This window comes from Muscardinus avellanarius (genome assembly GCF_963383645.1).
Source record: "Muscardinus avellanarius genome assembly, chromosome: 7".
Classification (NCBI taxonomy): Eukaryota; Metazoa; Chordata; class Mammalia; order Rodentia; family Gliridae; genus Muscardinus; species Muscardinus avellanarius.
This window is the reverse complement of record NC_137793.1, coordinates 90,301,553-90,320,970: the sequence shown is the minus strand read 5'-3', so window position 1 is coordinate 90,320,970 and position 19,418 is coordinate 90,301,553. Positions and strand designations below refer to the sequence as shown.

Genomic DNA, 19,418 nt, shown 5'->3' with positions numbered 1-19,418 from the left:
GCCTGGGACGATTAAGGTAATTGTTCTGGTTTCTTCAACACACACACACACACACACACACACACACACACACACACACACTGAGGAAATGTTAGAAATTGTTGTTTGCAAGGATAAAAGAGTTTGCAAGTTTCTGGAGAGGTTGGGTGCGTCTCTCCAGGCTTCAACTACCCCGGAGGCAGGGAGAAAGTTGGGTCTGCTACTCTGTCTGCAGCGCAGGGAAAACTTAGCCACCCTGGGGAGTGTTGACACTGTATCCCGCGGCAGCCAGCCCGGGGCGGGGCGGGCCGACCCCTCGGGTCAGGTCCAGGGCGGGCCGCCCCCGGTGCGCTCGCCGGGGCTGCTCCAGCCGCAGCCAGCCAGGGGCGGGGAGGTGAGCGGGCGGGGAGCGCCGGGCCTCCGCAGCTCCAGCCAGCCGGGCGAATGGGGCGCGCACGGCCCCGGAGCGCCGAGCCCGGATAAAATATGCCGGGACTGCGCTTCTCCGGCTCATCAAGGCTGCGGGAGCCTCCCCGAGCCATCATTCCTTGTAATTGCAACCGTCAATCAACACTTTTAAGACAAAGTCAGAACCCGGAAGGGCGAGCCCTGGAGACGTCTCCTTGGCAAGGCTGGGGCGCAGGGCAGGCGAGAGAAAGGAGAGAAGTTTGCCCGAAGTTGGCGAAGGGAGCCTAGAGGAGAAACTTGAGGAGGCGCACGGTAGCTCAAGTCAGAGCTGTTTCCCCGAGTCTCCGTGGTTCTGGTTTCTGTCACCAGTTAAATCGTCCGCGGGAGCAAGATTGGGGTGGGTTGCTAAGTATGCGTCCACTAAGATGCAGTTTGGCTTATGATAAATACGTTCCCCGAGGAGGATGGGAATGAGTCTGCCCGTCCACGGTTGGAGTATCTCGGGGTCCTTATGGACCATCGCTGCCTCCGGCGTTTAGACCGCACGGGTGTTTTCCTACGTACATCCATCTCAACTGTTTCCCCTTCCCGAGGCCGCCCTGGAACCCAGAGCCATCCCCGGAACCGGCCTAGGCTCCGCGGGCTCGGGAGCCCCTCTCACAGCTTTCCCCGAGAGGGGACCTTCTGGGGGGCGCCCGATCCTATCCAAGGCCACAGAGCAAATGGGTCCCGGCTGCAGGGCTTTCCCTTCCCAACGGAATCCAAGGGTCAAGGGACCAGAGCGAGCGTTGGGGAGAAGGAAGGGTACCCTTGGAGGTGGGTGATGAACTTGGCGTCCTCGAGGTCTGGTTCCTTCCCTCTGCGTCTGCACCAAACTCCTTGGAGAGCCACCACGAGCTCGGAGGTGGGGGGGGGCAGCTGCGTGTACCCTGGAATCTTTAAGAACCAGTTCTGGTAGGTTTCCAGCAGCACACACCGCCGGCGTAGGTTTCGAGGTCCTTGGAGGACATCTGGATTAGAGTTGGCCCCAGAGAGATTTTCCCACCCCAGTGCCCTGGAACGCTCCTGTTCTCCAAGTTCCCTTGGTTCTTACAAAAAAAAAAAAAAAAAAAAAAAAAAAAGAAAGAAAGAAAGAAAGAAAGAAAGAAAGAAAGAAAAGAAAAGAAAAAAAAGCTAGCTTTCTCCGATAGAGACCTCCACCTCTTCTGGGTCCCTTCTGCTGGCTGCTGAGAAGAGTCTGCCTGCAACTAGACTTTCAGAGCAGGGACAAAAAGCCTGGAAGTTTCTTCTGTGATACAGCAAAATTTAAAGATCATATTATTTTCGTCATCTCCAAACTCTGTTCTCTCCCACCTCCTTCCGGTTTTGTGAGGCTTTTTCTTTCTTGGAAGGTCTACCTGTAGGATGTTAAGTGGATGTCATTTGGCCCCTTGCCTCCCTCCCTCTCTCTGGGGGAGATGGTGGGAGTGCAGGCTGGACTGGCCTGAGAGTCAGCGAATGCTGCCTAAGCAAGGCCCCTCAGACCCTGAAGTCCGTGCTATGAGCTGGACCACACCGCAGTCGGCCGCAGAGGGTCAGCCTCAGCCTGGCAGGGCTTCTGGCCGCACTGCAATTCCAAGGTCCTGCTGACCCTCCTAACCTCCTCCTCCTGCTGCCCCTGGGAGCAGAGGACTTCCCACTCCAGCAGAGGGCTGGGAGGGACTGCAGCCGGTGTCCCTTCCCGGAGAAAGCTGTGTAAAGTGATCCCAGAAGTTATTTAAAAATGCAGTGGGAGGAGGTTGTTCTTAAGGCTTGGAACAAAACAATTTTCCAAGTTCACCTGAATTTGACAGCAAAGCAGGGCAAGCAGTGGTTTGGGCCCCCAGACTCACTCCTTTCCTGAGTATATAATTTACAGTCATGTGGCAAACAACTAGTAATTCTGCGAATGTATTGGCACTGCCACTCTTGAGCTTGGTGAGGGTCACTTATTTTGATAACTTCAGCCCCACTTCCCCACACAAACTAATAGCCAGGCCTCCCCAAATGTCTGCTCTCATGAAATCTGAATAGACATTGAAGGAGAGTCCACAGTTCCTGGTGGGTCCAGGAATAGGTGGGTGATGAACAGCTCATTTCATCCGAAAGTATAAACTGTAGACTGCCATGATTGGAGCAATTTTAAATGCACCCAGTGCGAGGCTGGGCAGTTGGAATGTGTGATCCCTCTGTCACTTAAATAGAATAAATTGAGATCTTTTGAGATTCAAATTCACCCCCTTGTGGGTGGACTCTGATAATTACGCAGTTGCACAGCAGTCCCTGAATATAAGGCTTTTTGCATGCAGTCCGGGGCTAGAAAGAATGTTTTTCATCTTGTTGGGATGGGAGCTGAAAACTTTGAAGATGTGGCTGGGCTCGTGGCTGAAGAGCTTGTGTAACAGATGGTTCTTTAAAACTTTTTTTTTTTTTTTTTTTTTTTTTTTTGGTAAATGCTGAGCCTCATGTGGCTCGGTCCCACCAAAGAGACACCAGCATGAGAGGGGAGAACGGAGCCGGGGCTGATCTTTGCACCCTGGCACAGTTGACTAACACTAGGGAGTCTGTCGCCACGATAATCTTGGGCTCCAGCAAAGAGAGTCATTTATACGTGGAGAAGGGACGAGCCAGGACCACTGCCCCTTCCTTTAATTCCCGAAAATGAGTGAGATCCCAGCAAGCTGGCTATTCCTTCAGGGATCCTGGTCTCCTGGGCCCTCCTGGGTGCGGGGCACCCTCGGAGTGGCCGCTGCCCCGACTGGGTCCCGCGGGAAATAAGCTGGGTGACCCTTGACAGCTGACCAATTCAGCGTTTGAGCACAGAGGTCCGGTGGATTTGACATGCCCTTTTCTTCTGCAGGTATTTTAAGCGGGTGTTTAGCTCCTCTTCACACCCAACGCACTAGCGAGTGCACGCACCTCCCCCCAACACACACACACACACACACACACACACACACACACACACACGACACTCCATCCCTTCTCCAGGTTTCCAAGCGTGGCTCTCGCAAATCTCTGCCCAGGCTTTTTTCTGATCCTCCGCGGCGCTCAGACAGAGGTCGTACCGCGCCAGCGGTGAGACCCCGCGAGCACTCACACCCCCGCCCCCGCCCGGGGCCGGGGCGGGTGGGAGTGCGTTAAGGCGGGGTGAAGAGGTTGGGGCAGGCAGGGGTCTGGGGCATCCTCATTGGCTGGTGGCTGGTGTCCGACCTGAGTCCGGAGCCCGGGTCCGCATCCACCGCCTGCCCGGCTCCTCCCGGCCTTCTCCCCCAGCCCGGGTCCCGCTTACCTCCCTTCTCGCCTTCCCCCTTTTCCTTCCCAGCACCGTCCCCCTCGGGGCTGCTCTCGGACCCGCGAGCGGAGTGGACGAGGCAGGAGAGGGAGGTCGGACTCCACAACTTGAGATAGTGAGATGGGGGAAGGGGCGGAGAGGCGCGGGGAGCGGAGGAGAGGAGAGGGGAGGGAAGGAAGGCGGCGGCGAGGCGAGGCCAGGGAGAGGGAAGGCAGCGACCCCCGCCGATCCTGAGCCGAGGGCGGGCGCGGGGAGGGACGCGTCTCCGGCCGTCCGGAGCTGCAGCGCGGCTGGGCGGCGGCGGCTGCGCGCGGGGCTCCGGGGTGCCGGGCTCGCCGCCCGGGGCAGCGGCGCTCTCCCCCGCGGCCGAGCCGCCTCCTCGCTCCGCAGCCGCGATCTGCCTCCTCCCCGCGGCTCCGGCGAGCGGGTGGGCGAGCGGGCACCCCGGTCGCCCCTTCCCTCCGTGCACCGGAGCTGAATCTCTGCTGCCCGTCCGTGTCCAGGTGCTGGGCTTCCGGACCGACCCCGAGCCCCCGTTCCCGCCCGCGGCCGCCTTGTCATGCTGCCGAAAGTGGAGACGGAAGCCCTGGGACTGGCTCGATCGCATGGGGACCAGGGGCAGAAGCCGGAAAACATGCAAGGTAAGGCGTCTCGGGCGCGGCCCCGGGCTGCAGCCCCCGGCCCGGGCGGGCGCGGCGGGCGGGCCCCCCTGGCTGCCCCGAGAGCGGCGGCGGCGGGCCCCCTCCTCCGGTGTCGGCGTAAAAGTTTACGGCCCTTGAACCGTGCGGGTCGAGCTTTTCCAACCAGCGTCTAATTGGCCGCTTCTAATTAAGAAACGAGAGGAGCAGATCGAACTTCTAGGGCCGCGTAAGCCGGGGCACTTGGAGGAGAGAGGTGCTTTAGAATAAGATCGCCCTGAGACTGGCAAGCCGGGCAGGTTCTCGGTCAGTGGGGTCGCTTGCACCTTAATGCTCGCGTGTTATTGGTGGTGGTGGTGGTGGTGGAAGACTGCCCAGGACGACAGAAACAGCCGGCGATCCCAGAAACGCCGTGCACGCCGTGTTGAGTGCGTGTGAGTAACCCCCAAAGCCCAGGCGTGGACTCCGGGAACTCGCTAGGATCTGAACAACTTCAGAACTGCCGGGAGAACTTAGAGAGGCTAAAGTGACCCCAGCCGATGGAGGAATAGGAGGAGGAGGAGGAGGAGGAGGAGGTGCGGGTGGAGTTTAGCATCGTCGCTACCATCCCAGAGCTGGGAATAATGGCAGGCCCGTTTGTTTTCCCTGCCCTTGATTGCTAAAACAACAGACGGGGGTGAAAAAAATTCCATCAGCTGTATTCTCTCCACGTTCGTAAATAGCAGCTCTCGGTCTGGCTTGTATTAAGCCCGTCAGAAGTTGATCGCGTTGCTCTGGGCCCGGGAGGGAACAATGCTAGGAACCGGCGCTCGTCCGTCCGCGCCCCTGCCCGCGCGCAGGATGTGCGGGCCCGCGGGCCTGTGATCCCGGGACGCTTCCTGCGCCCCCTGCGCCGACTTGAAAGGGCCGGCGAGGTGTTGAGAGCCGGGTTCAGGGCTGGTGCGCTCCGCGGCGCGGGTAGGCGGCGCGCCCCGGGCGCTCGGGCCGGAGAGACCTGGCGTCGCCTCCCTGCCGAGGCCAGGAGGATGGCAGGAGGCCTTGTGTCGTGCGGGTGGGGTCATTTATCCCCGTGGCGGTCCAGGGGTCTCTCCGAGCCTTCAGGTAGGGCTGCGTAAGTCCCCCGGGGCTGGAGCCGCCGAGACAACCGTGTGTGTCTGTCTGTCCGTCTGCCCAGGGAACCTGGTTGGCCCAGAGTGGTGTCGCTTCCCGGCACCTGGGACTTGCAGCCCTGGACAGTCCACCCTTGGGGACGCCCGCGGAGGCCCGGCGGGATTTGGGGGTCCGAAAGGAAAGTTATTGCTTCAGGGTGCTCGGCAGACGGTTTGGGGGGGACTCGGTATAGCAAGCCCGGGAGTCGCTGGAGGAGGGAGAAGTAGAAGAGGAAAACGGGGCTCCTTTGGGAGGAGAGAGATGCCTAGGAAACGCGTTCTTTGTAAAGTTCGAGAAGGCTTCCTTGATAGTACCTTCTGCCCTCCAGCAGGACACTGGGCCTGCCCAGTGCCCAGGGCTCAGGAGAACTCGCCGGCCGCGCTCAGCCCGGGCTCCCGCGGCGTGGGAAGCGCGGCTCACGATTTCCTCTGGGGCCCTGGCCGGAGGGTCCCGGGGTGCCCTTGGTTAGGGTCGCAGACGCCATTCCCGTGTTGGCTGTGCTGGGGTCACGTCCCGCAGACCGACCCATGGGGGAGCCCAGGAAGAGGATCCGCTCCCGAGTGCCCAGGTCAGCGCGTCCAGCTTCTCCGGAACTTCCCCGCACGCCCTCGGGAGCCCTGGCTCTCCGGGGCTCTGGGTCCCCTGTCCTTTCTGCAGACCGACACTGGCGCGGCGACTTCGCCCGATGCGTTCGCTCCCCGAAGGCCTACTTGGGCGGCGCCAGGTGACTTGGGTGACTCTGAAGGACGATGCCGGCCTCGCACTACGGCCTCTGGTCTTGGCACCCACACGCTTTCTCTCTCTCTCTCTCTCTTTGGTTTTTCCAAGCGGGTCCTGCCCCAGGCCTCGGTCTTTCCGTGTCGGGGCCCCGAAGTGTTCACGAAGTCCTGGAAGTGTATGCCTTTGCGTTTCCCTGTAGATGTGAAGTTAGGGTTTATTTTGTGTGGGGGGTGGTGTGTGTGTGTGTGTGTGTGTGTGTGTGTGTGTGTGTGTGTGTGTAGGAAATAGAACAGAACACACTTTGCAAACCACACTTTCTCCATTCCGTCCCTAAAAAGTGCTTCCAGACGGTAGTCGCCAGTTTTCGGAGCCGTAGGGACATTAGGCTGTAAACGAACCCACGGCTTCTCCATCCAGCCCGGCTCTCCCAGGCCCGGGAGGACTGCGCCCAGCCTCCCCGGCGTCCCGGTCCCGGAGTCCCTGAGGGTGCCCCCTGGAACCTCTTCTCCCGAGATCATCCGGAATCAGTCCGGTTTAAGCCCAACTCTGTTCTGCTTTTGCCCTTCCCAGGGTTCTGTGTCTTGGGAAGAGACACTCGGCAGGTCTGTGGTTTGCCCTCAGCTTCAAAATGTTGCAGGGACACCCCACCACCGTCGCTCAGACCGCTTTGACTGAGGCCCTCGGAAGCCGGATAGAAAAAAAGAACTTTATTTTCTTAAAAAATAAAAGTCATCGCCGAGGAGGCCACCGTGGTTACTGGAATGGCCAGGTCCTCTGACGACGGTGTAGGGGCGATTTACCTGTTTCCTTTTTAGTAAACAAACCGGGTCTGGGCCGGGGTGGGGTGGAGGGAGTAGTTACCCCCGCCCCCGCCGCGCCCCTGCCTCCTCGCCCCACAAAGCCACCGATTAACTTAGAGCAAACTCGCCTCCGTGTGTGCGCGCCAGTGGGTAGCAGAAGGCTGGGCCAGGAGCGAAAGCTTGGGTGCGCCCAGGGAATTAAAGAGCCGGTGTTCGGGGGGGAGCCGGGGCTGGGGCGGGAGGCGCGGACCTGCGGATCGCCCTCCTCGGAGCCCGCCCACCCGCGCCCCTGGGCCCAGGCCGCGTGGGTGCCGAGTCAGGTCAGGGACGGATCGGGTACTTCCTGGGATCTCCTGGCCACTGTCTTTCTTGTAACATAGTTTTTTATCTTTTGGCTGCGCCAGACGCCTTGGCGGTTTGGTGTCCCCAGCTAAGTAGCTCGGATCCCGGAGCTGTGAACCCTGGGTTGCAGAAGCCTGATTTCTGTTCGACAGGGTCATCTGGAGGTGCTGTGTATTTTGATGAGGATCGGAAACCTGTGGAGTTCACGGCAGGAGCTTAGTACTTTGCGAGGAAACCAAACCCTTCTGTGTTTCTTCGGTGTGTTTGGCCCCCCACCCCACCCCTCCCTGGCCGGGTGTCTTCTCTTCTTTTTCCTTCTCGTTACTTTAACAGGACGTTTTCAAACGCGAGGAGATGAAAGTACCCAGGACAGAAGTACAGTCAATACAGAACTGAGTGTTTCGATTAATCTTACAGATCTGAACCCGGGGAGCCCCAGGCTGCTGTAAAGTGGGGCTGCTCCAGAAATCAGGTTTATGGGGCTTCGGCGAAACAGCGTTTGCAAATTGGTGGACTTGCAGCAAACTACTAAGAGTGGGGAGGAATGAATGCTTCTCTCTTAGGCACAGGTGAAATATTGGAACTTGCCAGAGATTTAAAAGCAATCATGGGGTTGCTACTCGACACAATTCATGGTTCCGTTCTGGTCTTTTGGCCTTGTAGACTTGGGAAACTTGTGTTCAACAGCGGTCAGTTTAAAATGCGAACAAAAGAAGTTGTAATTACTTTAAACAGAAAAGAAGTGCATGCCCACTGATGCCTCGACCCGTTTTCCTTTCACTGTGTAAGAATATCTCTGTTTGTGCCACCTGGATATATAAATTATTTTTCTTTACCATTGTGCCTAGCGATGTTTGCCCACCAATCACCAGCAAGCTTTTACTTGCAGGGATAAAACCTAGGCAGTAAATTAATTGGATGTGTGTGTACATTTCTTGTTTCAGTGTCTCAATTTAAAATGGTGAATTACTCCTATGATGAAGATCTGGAAGAGCTTTGTCCCGTGTGTGGTGATAAAGTATCTGGGTACCATTATGGGCTCCTCACCTGTGAAAGTTGCAAGGTTTGCCTCTCCATTGCCTACCAAAAAATGTGATGGTCCAGCACCAAAATGAACCATTGGGTTGCTCTTTAAGGCTAAATTGAGGGCTTTTTTAGACTAAAAAATGAGTCAGTCTGAAGAGATGATTCTTAAGAAATACGTGTCTGATTTAGTCCAAAAAGGCAAAGAAATTTATGCTGTTTAGAAAACTTTGCTGGTCTCGCGGTCTTAAAATATTTTATTGTAGGAAAGTGATGTCGCTGTAGAAAGGTTTCTATTCCTAACAGTCCTAAATATTGATTTTGCTTGACTTATATATATTTAAAGCATCGTAGTTCTTGAGCGAGACCATGACAAAGTATTTTCCAAATACATTTTAACTTCAGCGTATTCTGTGCTATAAGACTAAGCATTTTTTATCCATGGACATAAAAGTCTAAATACCCAGCTGTATGATTTCAGCCTGCTTCCTTCCAACAATATTTTTAAAAATTTTTTTGAAATTCATATTAAAAAAAAAGTCCAACAACACCCGGCTTTTAGCTTCCAAGTTTCACAAACGAGTCACGTGACCTATTTAAACCCAAGGAATTTGAATATGTGAAATGTACTCTATATTGTTTCTAATAATGTCAATAGCTTAAGGATTCATGTCAGACTTCTAAAATATCGTCCCAGTACATTCAATATGCTCTTTTTTTCCCCAACATTTATATTAAAGTAGAAAACTCAGTACAATTATTTAAACCGCTGCCAGGAATATCCCTTCCTTTGCTCTAACAAAGTAAGATTGTTTCTTTTTTCAGCCAGTAAGATAAACAAGAACACCATTTTAGTCAAGCTATTATTCTATTAGAAAGCTACAAATTTTATTTGCGATCAGTCTTTTTGTGAAATGTAATGGAAGCCCAAACTCTGGTTGCCACAGTTCAGCTCTGTGAAGCACGCTTCGTCTTTTTGCTAGTTACATCTTTCTCTCTCTCTCTCTTTTTTTTTTTGCACAGTTCTCATACTTGAATGTATTCCAGTGGAATTACGAGCATTTTCCCACTTTGCCCGTGAAATCCTTTTGCTTTTAAGTGTCCACTGTTGACATGTGCAAAAGATCTGAGGTGTTGTGCTCGCCGCTTTTTTCCACTGGCATTTTGCAATGGCTTATCACTGAAATTGTAGCAGACTGCTGTAAAACAATGCAGATCCCCTCAGCACCTCTGGAACATGATGGTTAATAGGAAAACATTTTTAAACAATCACTGGTCCACGTACAGTGTCTTTTTCTGACTTTGGGGATGAAATGATACGTAGCCAAATCGCCCCAAGATTTGACGCAGTTCTACAGGAATATAGCTCGGAAGCCAGAACAATCTCCATGCTAGCCTGGCACTCTGTTGGAGGGTTGATCTTGCTGAACTGTAAAATAAACCACAGAACCACATAAAGGCTCAAAGGGTCCAATGAAAGGATTTAATGGTGATTTTTTTTTCTTAAGTTGAAACAAGGGGAGAGACGGGTGTTAGATTTATAATATGTCTCCATATTTTCTCTGTCTTGTAGGGCTTTTTTAAGCGAACCGTCCAAAATAATAAGAGGTACACGTGTATAGAAAGCCAGAACTGCCAAATTGACAAGACGCAGCGAAAACGTTGTCCTTACTGTCGCTTCCAGAAATGTCTAAGTGTTGGGATGAAGCTAGAAGGTAAGAGTCTTCTAAGGACGACTGCCTGTTCTCCAGACATGGACTTTGAAACATTGTGCTCACATCCTGTGGTGACATTGTACTCTCAGTCTTTTGACACATTGATAAAAATGTAAGATCTCTTTATGTTTTGTTTGTAGAATAGTCTGAGTATCATTTAAACATGGTACATCTCCAAGGAAAAATTAAAATATCAAAGCCCCTACCCAACCTTTTTGTTCGTGTGTGTGTGTGTGTGTGTGTGTGTGTGTGTGTGTGTGTCTGTGTGTGTGTCTGTGTCTGTGTGTGTGTCTGTGTCTGTGTCTGTCTGGTACTGGGGATTGAACCTAGGGGCATTCTACCTCTGAGCTACACTCCCAGCCCTATTCTATTTTTTATTTTGAAACAGGGTCTCACTAAGTTGTGGAAGATCTCACCAAGTTGCTAAGGCCGGCCTTGAATCTGTAAACCTTCTGTCTCAGCCTCCCAAGTACTGGGATGACAAGTGTGTCACCACGCCTGGCTGAGCCTTTGCTACACTGGATACCAAATAGGTCAGGTTAGTTGATCACCAAGTAATGTGACTCAACTGAAAACAAACTTAATTTGCAAAAATTAAAAAATAATAAGTGTCAGATCAAGATGTCCTAGTAAAAAAGTTTGATTTCTATCTTTTTCAATGGGTGCTTGGCAAAAAATGTCAATATTAACTCCATGGCACTTAAGCAAGAGGTAAAGCCTTGAGCTGAGAAAAGAGATTTCTCATGTCAAAATTTTTTTATAGCGTAGGAATGTGCGTACTCCTTTTTTTTTTTTTTTTTTTTTTTTTTTAAGGGGAAGAGTAAACTATGGCTCCGATCGCAATGGCGTGACGAGAACAGGACTAGTTCCTCAAAAGCCATAGTAAACTTTGTTGAGAAAGCAAAACCTACACCACAGTGCTCAGGTTGGCAGGCGGTGAAGTTAGTATATGACCGCTGTAAATAATCTGTGGTCCATGGACTATTATGGTATGCTGCTGCTTCCTAGCCTTTGACCTACTGGCTTTCCACAGATTAAATATACTGCAAATAAAGTAATAACAGGGATACATATCACCAGTGCTGCCTGATGCACGAGGGCATTTGATTTGATCAATGAGGCAGAGGCTATTTTTATTTGGAGCTTTCTTGTTAGTGGATGCTCATACTTGATAGAAAAAAAAAGCCCTCAAAATTCTAATAAATCTGCCCAATTGTTAACAGATTTTTTTCAAATAGAAGTAGCCGCTATTGGCATAAGAAATGTTAAAGACAGTATTTCTTTTAAGAAGAACTCGGAGAAGAAAGCAGCTGACGCACATAAAGTTTCTTATCACCGATTACTGTGATTTATCAAATACGAGAATATTATAGTAGATGCCTACCAAAGTATGAGACTCAGAAGATAAAATGCTAAAAAGCAGATGCTGGGATTTTATACTGTATCATTGGATTTTTTTTTTCCCCAACTGAAGAAAAAGTTGCATGTCTTTACCTTGAAAAATACAGATCTTGGACCTTTATCGCATGTCATTTATTTCTTTTAACCGTTTCTTTACCTGAAAATTCGACGTTCTTAGCTATCTATAAAGGTCACCTGAGGTGCATGCTCAGACTCTCATAACAGGGAGACGATTGAATATTCAGTAAATCATCATCTAGATGAAAAACTCTCTATGATATTGTATAGTATTCTAGATACCTAGAATTCATGATAAATTTTTAATATGATACTAATCCTCAGATAAAAAGCTCAAAAACTTAACCTCCAGCAATTTGGGTGAGTCACGAGCTGTCAGAGGCCTCTGGTTTCTGTCTAATTGCCGCTGGCCACTGTAGACTTGCAGAGAACTGGTAACTAACTTATTAGGCATGGCCCAGACTCCACACGCCACGGTGGCAGAAGAGCCCCCGGACAGCTTTCCCAAGGAATTTGCAGTAATTATGTCCAATTCAGCTTAAATTAAAAGCAATAACTATCAGTGGTTATCTGATGTGCACTTATCAAGTCCAGATGAAAATAATTTCCCAAGAACAGTGTGTACCCAACCCTTTTTGTTGTAATAAAGTAGCTAAAATGGCTTAGAGGGAAAAATGTTCTAATAAAAAAATATTCACAATTTAATCCAGGAATAGGTCGTTGGGTTTTGTTTTATTTTTTTTACCCCTAAAGAAAAAAAAAAGGGCCAGGCGTAGTGGCCCACGTTTGTAATCCCAGCATTTGGGAGGCTGAGACAGGAGGATCGCAGTTCACAGACAGCTTCAGCTACTTAAGTGAGGCCCTTTGCAATTCAGTGAGACCCTGTTTCAAAATAAGAATTAAAAATAGGGTTGGGGGTATAGCTCAGAGGTAGAATGTCCCGGGGTTCCATCCCCAGCACCGCGCAAAAAAAAAAAAAAAAGCAGAGGCTGGATGTGGTAGTACACAATTATAGTCCCAGTACTTGGGAGGCTGAGACAGGAGGATCAAAGGTTTGAGGATAGCCTCAACTATTTAACGAGGCCCTGTTTCAAATGAAAAAATTAAATAGGGCTAGAGGGTGTAGCTCAGAGGTAGAATGCCCCTGAGTTTTAGCCTCAGTACCACAAGAAAAAGGGAGCAAGCAAGCAGTTTGGGTTTCCATAGAGAATCCTGACGAGCCAGGTGTGGTGGCGTATGCCTGTGGTCCTGGTACTTGGAAGACAGACAAGGAGAACTGCAGGTTCTAAGAGACCCTGTTTCAAAATAAATAGGGCTGGGTTGTGGCTCAGAGGTAGAATGCCCCTGGGGTTCAATCCCCAGTACCATTAATTTATTTTTATTTTTTTAGTTTTTATTTTTGGTGATACTGGGATTCCTGGCAGCCCTTCTACTTCCGGGCTACACTCCCAGACCTATTTTATACTTTTTATGTGGAAACAGGGTCTCTTAGGCCAGCGCGGCTGGCTTCGAACCTGCACGATCCTCCTGTCTCTGCCTTCCAAGCTCTGGGGTTACAAGCGTGAGCCACCACGCCCGGCCCCAGTACCATTAATTAATTGCCATTTATTTATTTGTTTATGGGGAATCGACTCAGGGGCATTCTACCTCCGAGGTACACTCCAAGCTCTATTTTATTTTGAAACAGCGTCTCGCTAGGTTAGTAGGACCCAGTACCATTAAAACAAAAACAAAATTCCAAATTTCTGGCATAATAGAAATTTGCTCTCTTCTAGTAAGAAACCAATGCTCTTTCTTACAAAATTAAATATATATTTATATATACATATATATGTATACATACATACATACATACATATATACATATATACATATATATTTTGCAGTACTAGAGATGGAACCCAGGGGCATTCTACCTCCAAGCTACACCCCCAACCCTATTTTTTATGTTTATTTTGAAACAGTGTCTCACCAACTAGCTGAGGCTGTCTGCGAACCTCCATCCTCCTGTCTCAGCCTCCCAAATGCTGGGATTACAAGTGTGCGCAACCACGCCCGGCTACAAAGTTAAATAACTTTATGGCAAAAGTTATTATATCTTTTTAGTCCACAGAGGGGTTAATGTCTATCTAAGATTTTATTGATGACAAAATAAAGGAAAGTATTTAAAAGAGGAATTTTTCTTCCCTTGTTGGAATATTTGCTGGCTATTATAACATTTCTGATCAATTTCCACATTTCTTTCTTTTCTTTTCTTTTTCTTTCTTTTTTCTTTTTTCTTTTTTCTTTTTTTTTTTTTTTTTTGGTGGGTCTGGGGATGGGACCCAGAGGCATTCGACCCCCAAGCTCTACCCCCGGCCCTATTTTTTACTCTTTATTTTGAAACAGGGTCTCACTAAGTTGCAGAGGGGCCTCACTAAGTAGCTGAGGCTGTCCGCAAACTGTGATCCTCAGGTCTCAGCCTCCCGAATGCTGGGATTACAAGCGTGCGCCACCACGCCTGGCTTCCTGAAAGCCATTTCTGATCAATTTCCACATTTCCTTTTTTTTTCTCGGTGCTGATGATTGAACCCAGGAGCATTCTACCTCTGAGCTATGCCCACAGACCTTTATCTTATTATTTATTTATACACTGAGAATGGAACTTCGGGCATTCTACCTCTAAGCTATACCCTTAGCCCTATTTTATTTTATCTGTGGTGCTGGGGATTGAACCTAGAGGCATTTTACCTCTGAGCTATGCTTCCAGCCCTATTTTATTTTTTATTTGCAAACAGGGTCTCACCAAGTTGCAAAGGGCCTCACTGAGTCTCTGAGGTTGGCCTGGAACCAAGCCCAACTCTCAACTCTATTTTATTCTTTTATTTTGAAACTAGGTTTCCACAAAGTTTCAGAGGCTGGCCACAAGCCTGCTGTCTCAGTCTTCCAAGTACTGGGATTACAATACAACCATGTGCTGCCGTACTCAGGCTTATTATTTTTACTTCTGAAACAGGGTCTTGCTAAATTGCTGAGTCTGGCCTCGGCTGGCTCCTCCTGGCTCAGCCTCCCAAATACTGGGGCTACAGGTGAATGCCACCATGCCTGAGTTTCCAGCATTTTAATTGACTGGAAACTGGAGAATACTAATAATTTTACATCATATGTGTGAATGCCTGTATGCAGTGTTTATTTATACCCTTCCTGCCTTAATGATTTATATTTCTCTCCCCAACAGCGGTGAGGGCAGATAGAATGCGTGGAGGCAGGAATAAGTTTGGGCCGATGTATAAGAGAGACAGGGCCCTGAAACAGCAGAAAAAAGCCCTCATCCGAGCCAATGGACTTAAGCTGGAAGCCATGACTCAGGTGATCCAAGGAATGCCCTCTGACCTGAGCCTCTCCTCTGCAATTCAGAACATCCATTCCGCCTCCAAAGGCCTACCTCTCAACCACGCTGCCTTGCCTCCCACGGACTACGACAGAAGTCCCTTTGTCACGTCCCCCATTAGCATGACAATGCCACCTCCTGGCAGCCTGCAAGGCTACCAAGCATATGGCCACTTTCCCAGCCGGGCCATCAAGTCTGAATACCCAGACCCCTACACCAGCTCGCCCGAGTCCATCATGGGCTATTCGTACATGGACAGCTACCAGACCAGCTCCCCGGCCAGCATCCCACACCTGATTCTGGAACTCTTGAAGTGTGAGCCCGATGAGCCCCAAGTTCAAGCCAAGATCATGGCCTATTTGCAGCAGGAGCAGGCTAACAGAAGCAAGCACGAGAAGCTTAGCACCTTTGGCCTCATGTGCAAGATGGCGGATCAGACTCTCTTCTCCATCGTCGAGTGGGCCAGGAGCAGTATCTTCTTTAGAGAACTCAAGGTATGCCTGCCAACAGCTGTCACAGCTTCCGGGACCCCTTTCTAGGGAGCCCTGAGCATGCTCCTAATGAATACATTCTTGGGGTTGATAGTATGTTTTTCTTTTTCTTTGCATGATTTACAAGTAGAACTATTCTGTGACCATGACATCAGGACAATTGTAGCATCAATTTATGGGGATTTTATTCTGTGTAGCTCTTAATTTGCAGAATGACATTTAACATAAGACACAGAAAACTTTTTTTTTTTAATTTTCTTTCTGCCTAGCAGAATGTATTTATGTTTTCTTTATTTCAAATGCTGTGTAGCTAGAAATTTTGAATGTCAAGCAGTGGCCTAGCAGATTAGTCTTGGGAATGACCATGTAATGAGCTCTACCAGAATGGTGGTTTCTTGAAGATTTCTTTCAAAGGTAAAAATGCCAACATGTAGTTGTGTTTTGTCCCTAAAGAATGTGAGTCGGTTAATACTATCAAGTAGGAATTTACTACCTGTTTACCCTGACATTAGGTTGGTAAATCCTTTGTTTTTGGAGCAGATTTATGGTACTTACTGCCAGTGGATGGGTAATGGGAAAATACTGAGTGCTAGTCCACTTGGCTGGGGTTTTAGTTCTCATAATGTATGTCCGCCATTGATTTTAATGGATTGGTACATGGTAAACACAGTACTTGTTTGTATAGGGATCTCTGTTTAACTACATCATTATTTTATTTCCTGCAACTGAAGATGGAATATGGGAAAGTTGCTTAGAAGTTTGGAATCTGGGTGGATATAAGCCACCTGAGGTAGTTGCTGGTTTTCATTCCTGATTTAAAAGGGAATCTTGGGTTTGATTTTCTTAGTATATTCTGTGATAAAAAATCTACCTCTTCCTCTTGCTGTTGCAGGAGATGTGGCCGCTAAAGATGTATGGGTTCTGATTACCTCTGGCATTAGAGATTTAAAATCTCTGAGAGCAGGGAAATGCAAAGTAACCTTTTGATTTTAAGGGTTTCTATTTGCCAGGTGTGGCATCACATGCCTGTAATCCCAGTATTTAGGAAGCTAAAACAAGAAGAAGATCCCAAGTTCCAGGCCAGCCTCAGCAACTTAGATCCTATTTAAAAATAAAATAGGGCTGGGCTGTAGCTCATTGGGAAACAATATTGCCAAGTGTTACAGGATAGTAAAATTGTATTTCAATTAGCAGTCCTTAGTATCAATTAAGGACTAAAATTTGCCAAGCAGTATATTGGGTTGAAAGTGAACACAGTGTTGCTGGAGATTGGACCCAGGGGCATTCTACCTCTGAGCTTCCCCAGCCCTAGGCCATCTCTTATCTTTTATTTTGAAACAGTCTCACTACATTGCTAATTTACTCCCGTCTCCCAGATTTCAGGCCTGGGGCAGCCCAGCAATTTCTTTTCTTTTCTTTTCTTTTCTTTTTTTTTTTTTTTTTTTTTTTTTTTTTTTTTTGGTGGTACTGGGGGTGGAACCCAGAGGCTTTCTACCTCTGGGCTATACTCCTTCCAGACCTATTTTATATTTTATTTGGAAACAGGGTCTCACTAAGTTGCTGAGATCCTCACTAAGTAGCTGAGGCTGGCTTCAAACCTGCATGATCCTCCTGTCTTAGCCTCCCAAGCGCTGAGATTACAAGTATACGCCACCACACCTGGCTTCAGCAATTTCTTTTCTAAAATAAAAATTGTTGATCCTGATGTTCGGGCACATGTCTGTAATGCCAGTACTTAGGAGGCCAAGACTGGAGGATTGCAGGTTCAGGGACAGTCTCAGCAACTTATTAAGATTCTATTTCAAAACAAAAATGCGTACTTGAAGAGAATAAAGATCCATTTTAAACCGGGCGTGGTGGCGCACACTTGTAATCCCAGCATTCGGGAGGCTGAGACCGGAGGATCGAGGTTCGCGGACAGCCTCAGCTACTTAGTGAGGCTCTTTGCAACTCAGTGAGACCCTGTTTCAAAATAAAGGATAAAAAACAGGGCAGGGGTTGTAGCTCGGGGGTCTAATGCCCCTGGGTTACATCTCCAGACGCACAAAAAAAAAATCCATTTCATAAATCAAGGAAAGAACATATAATGCTGACAGGTAAAAAGTGAAGCATTCTGCCAGGCACACTGGCGGGCGGGACTTTGAGAGTCCTGGGAAGCAGGTGTAGTGGCGGCACACGCTAATTCCAATACTGAGAAGGCCGAGTCTGGAGAATTGTGGGTTGGAACGAGAGAGAGAGAGAGAGAGAGAGAGAGAGAGAGAGAGAGAGAGAGAGATGGGGGGGGAGAGAGGGGAGAGAGGAGAGAGAGGAGAGGAGAGGAGAGGAGAGGGAAGAGAGAGAGAGAGAGAGAGAGAGAGAGAGAGAGAGAGAGAGATGGGGGGGAGAGAGGAGAGAGGAGAGGAGAGGAGAGGAGAGGAGAGGGGAGAGAGAGAGAGAGAGAGAGAGAGAGAGATGGGGGGGGGGAGAGAGAGAGAGGAGAGGAGAGGGAGAGAGAGAGAGAGAGAGAGAGAGAGAGATGGGGGGAGAGGAGAGAGAGGAGAGGGAGAGAGAGAGAGGGAGAGAGAGAGAGGAGGGGGAGAGGGGGAGAGGGGAGGAGAGGGAGAGAGAGAGGAGAGAGAGAGAGAGAGAGAGAGAGAGAGGGGGGAGAGAGAGAGAGAGAGAGGAGAGGGGAGAGAGAGAGAGAGAGAGAGAGAGAGAGAGAGAGAGAGATGGGGGGGAGAGGGGAGAGAGGAGAGGAGAGGAGAGGAGAGGAGAGAGAGAGAGAGAGAGAGAGAGAGAGAGAGAGAGAGATGGGGGGGAGAGAGGGGAGAGAGGGGAGAGAGGGGAGAGAGGAGAGGAGAGGAGAGGAGAGGAGAGAGAGAGAGAGAGAGAGAGAGAGAGAGAGAGAGAGAGAGAGAGAGATGGGGGGGGGGAGGAGAGGAGAGGAGAGAGAGAAGAGAGAGAGACCACACTGGGAAAATGTTCTATTTCCTGCCGGGCGAGCGAGGTGGTACATTCTAGATATCCCAGCATTTGGGAGGCTGAGACAGGAGGATAACAATTCGCAGACATCCTCAGCTACTTAGTGAGGCCCTTTGCAACCCAGTGAGACCCTGTTTCAAAATAAAGAACAAATTAAAAAAAAAAATAGGGCTGGAATTGTAGCTCAAAGGCCCCTGGATTCCATCCCCAGTACCATGCAAAAAAAAAAAAAAAAAAAGTTCTATTTTCAGTTTTCTTGTTCACAGCTAAATTCTACCACAAGATTCTTGTACATTACATGAGGCTAAATATTTGACTAAAATATAAGTGCCTTTGGGAATGGGGGGAGTGCATTAAAGTATTATCAGTCTTTATTGTTTTGTTTTTGGTGCTGGGGTCTGAATCCAGGAGCATTCTACTTCTGAGCTACATCCCCAACGCTTTAAAAATTATTATTATTGTATTTATTAATTATTATTATCATTATATTAACCCAGGGGCATTCTACCTCTAAACTCACAGCCCTATTGTTATCCTTCCTTTCTTCCTTTGTTCTTTCATTCTTTCATTCTTTTTCTTTCTGGTCCTGGGGATGGAACCCAGGGGCATGGAGCCTCAGCTGTAACCCCAGCCCTATTTTTTAGTATTTATTTATTTATTTATTTATTTATTTTTGGTACTGGGAATGGAACCTAGGGGCCTACTACCTCTGGGCTATAATCCCAGACCTATTTTATATTTTATTTGGAGACAGGGTCTCTTAAACCAGCTGAGGCTGGCTTCGAACCTGCACGATCCTCCTGTCTCAGCCTCCCAAGTGCGGGGATTACAAGCGTGCGCCGGCAAGCCCGGCTTAGTCTTTATTTTAAAGCAGGGTCTCACTAAGTTTCAGAAAGCCTTAAGTAGCTGAGGCTGGCCTAGAACCTCCATTCTCCTGTCAAAGGCTCCCAAGTACTGCGATTCCAAGAGTGTGCTATCACACTCTGCTAAAATTTTTATTTTGAAACAGGGTCTCTCTAGGTTGCAGAGAGCTTGGCTGAGAATGGTCCTGAATTTTGTATTCTTCGGTATCAGCTTCCCAAGTACTGAG

At 49.1% G+C, this 19,418-nt stretch overlaps 1 protein-coding gene across 2 annotated transcripts in view; it reads left to right on the top strand.

Moving 5' to 3' along the window:
* The window catches only part of NR5A2 (nuclear receptor subfamily 5 group A member 2), a gene marked incomplete at both ends in the record, with an annotated part of 153,579 nt that overhangs the window by 12,418 nt on the left and 121,743 nt on the right, over window positions 1–19,418 (top strand). The window contains 4 exons of one of the 2 annotated variants that reach the window (XM_080698523.1): window positions 4,204–4,341; window positions 8,294–8,412; window positions 9,946–10,087; window positions 14,724–15,370. In XM_080698523.1, coding sequence (XP_080554649.1) covers window positions 4,204–4,341; window positions 8,294–8,412; window positions 9,946–10,087; window positions 14,724–15,370 — 1,046 coding nt within the window. The remainder of the gene's footprint in view (window positions 1–4,203; window positions 4,342–8,293; window positions 8,413–9,945; window positions 10,088–14,723; window positions 15,371–19,418) is intronic. The other variant, XM_080698524.1, reaches the window with a different exon arrangement.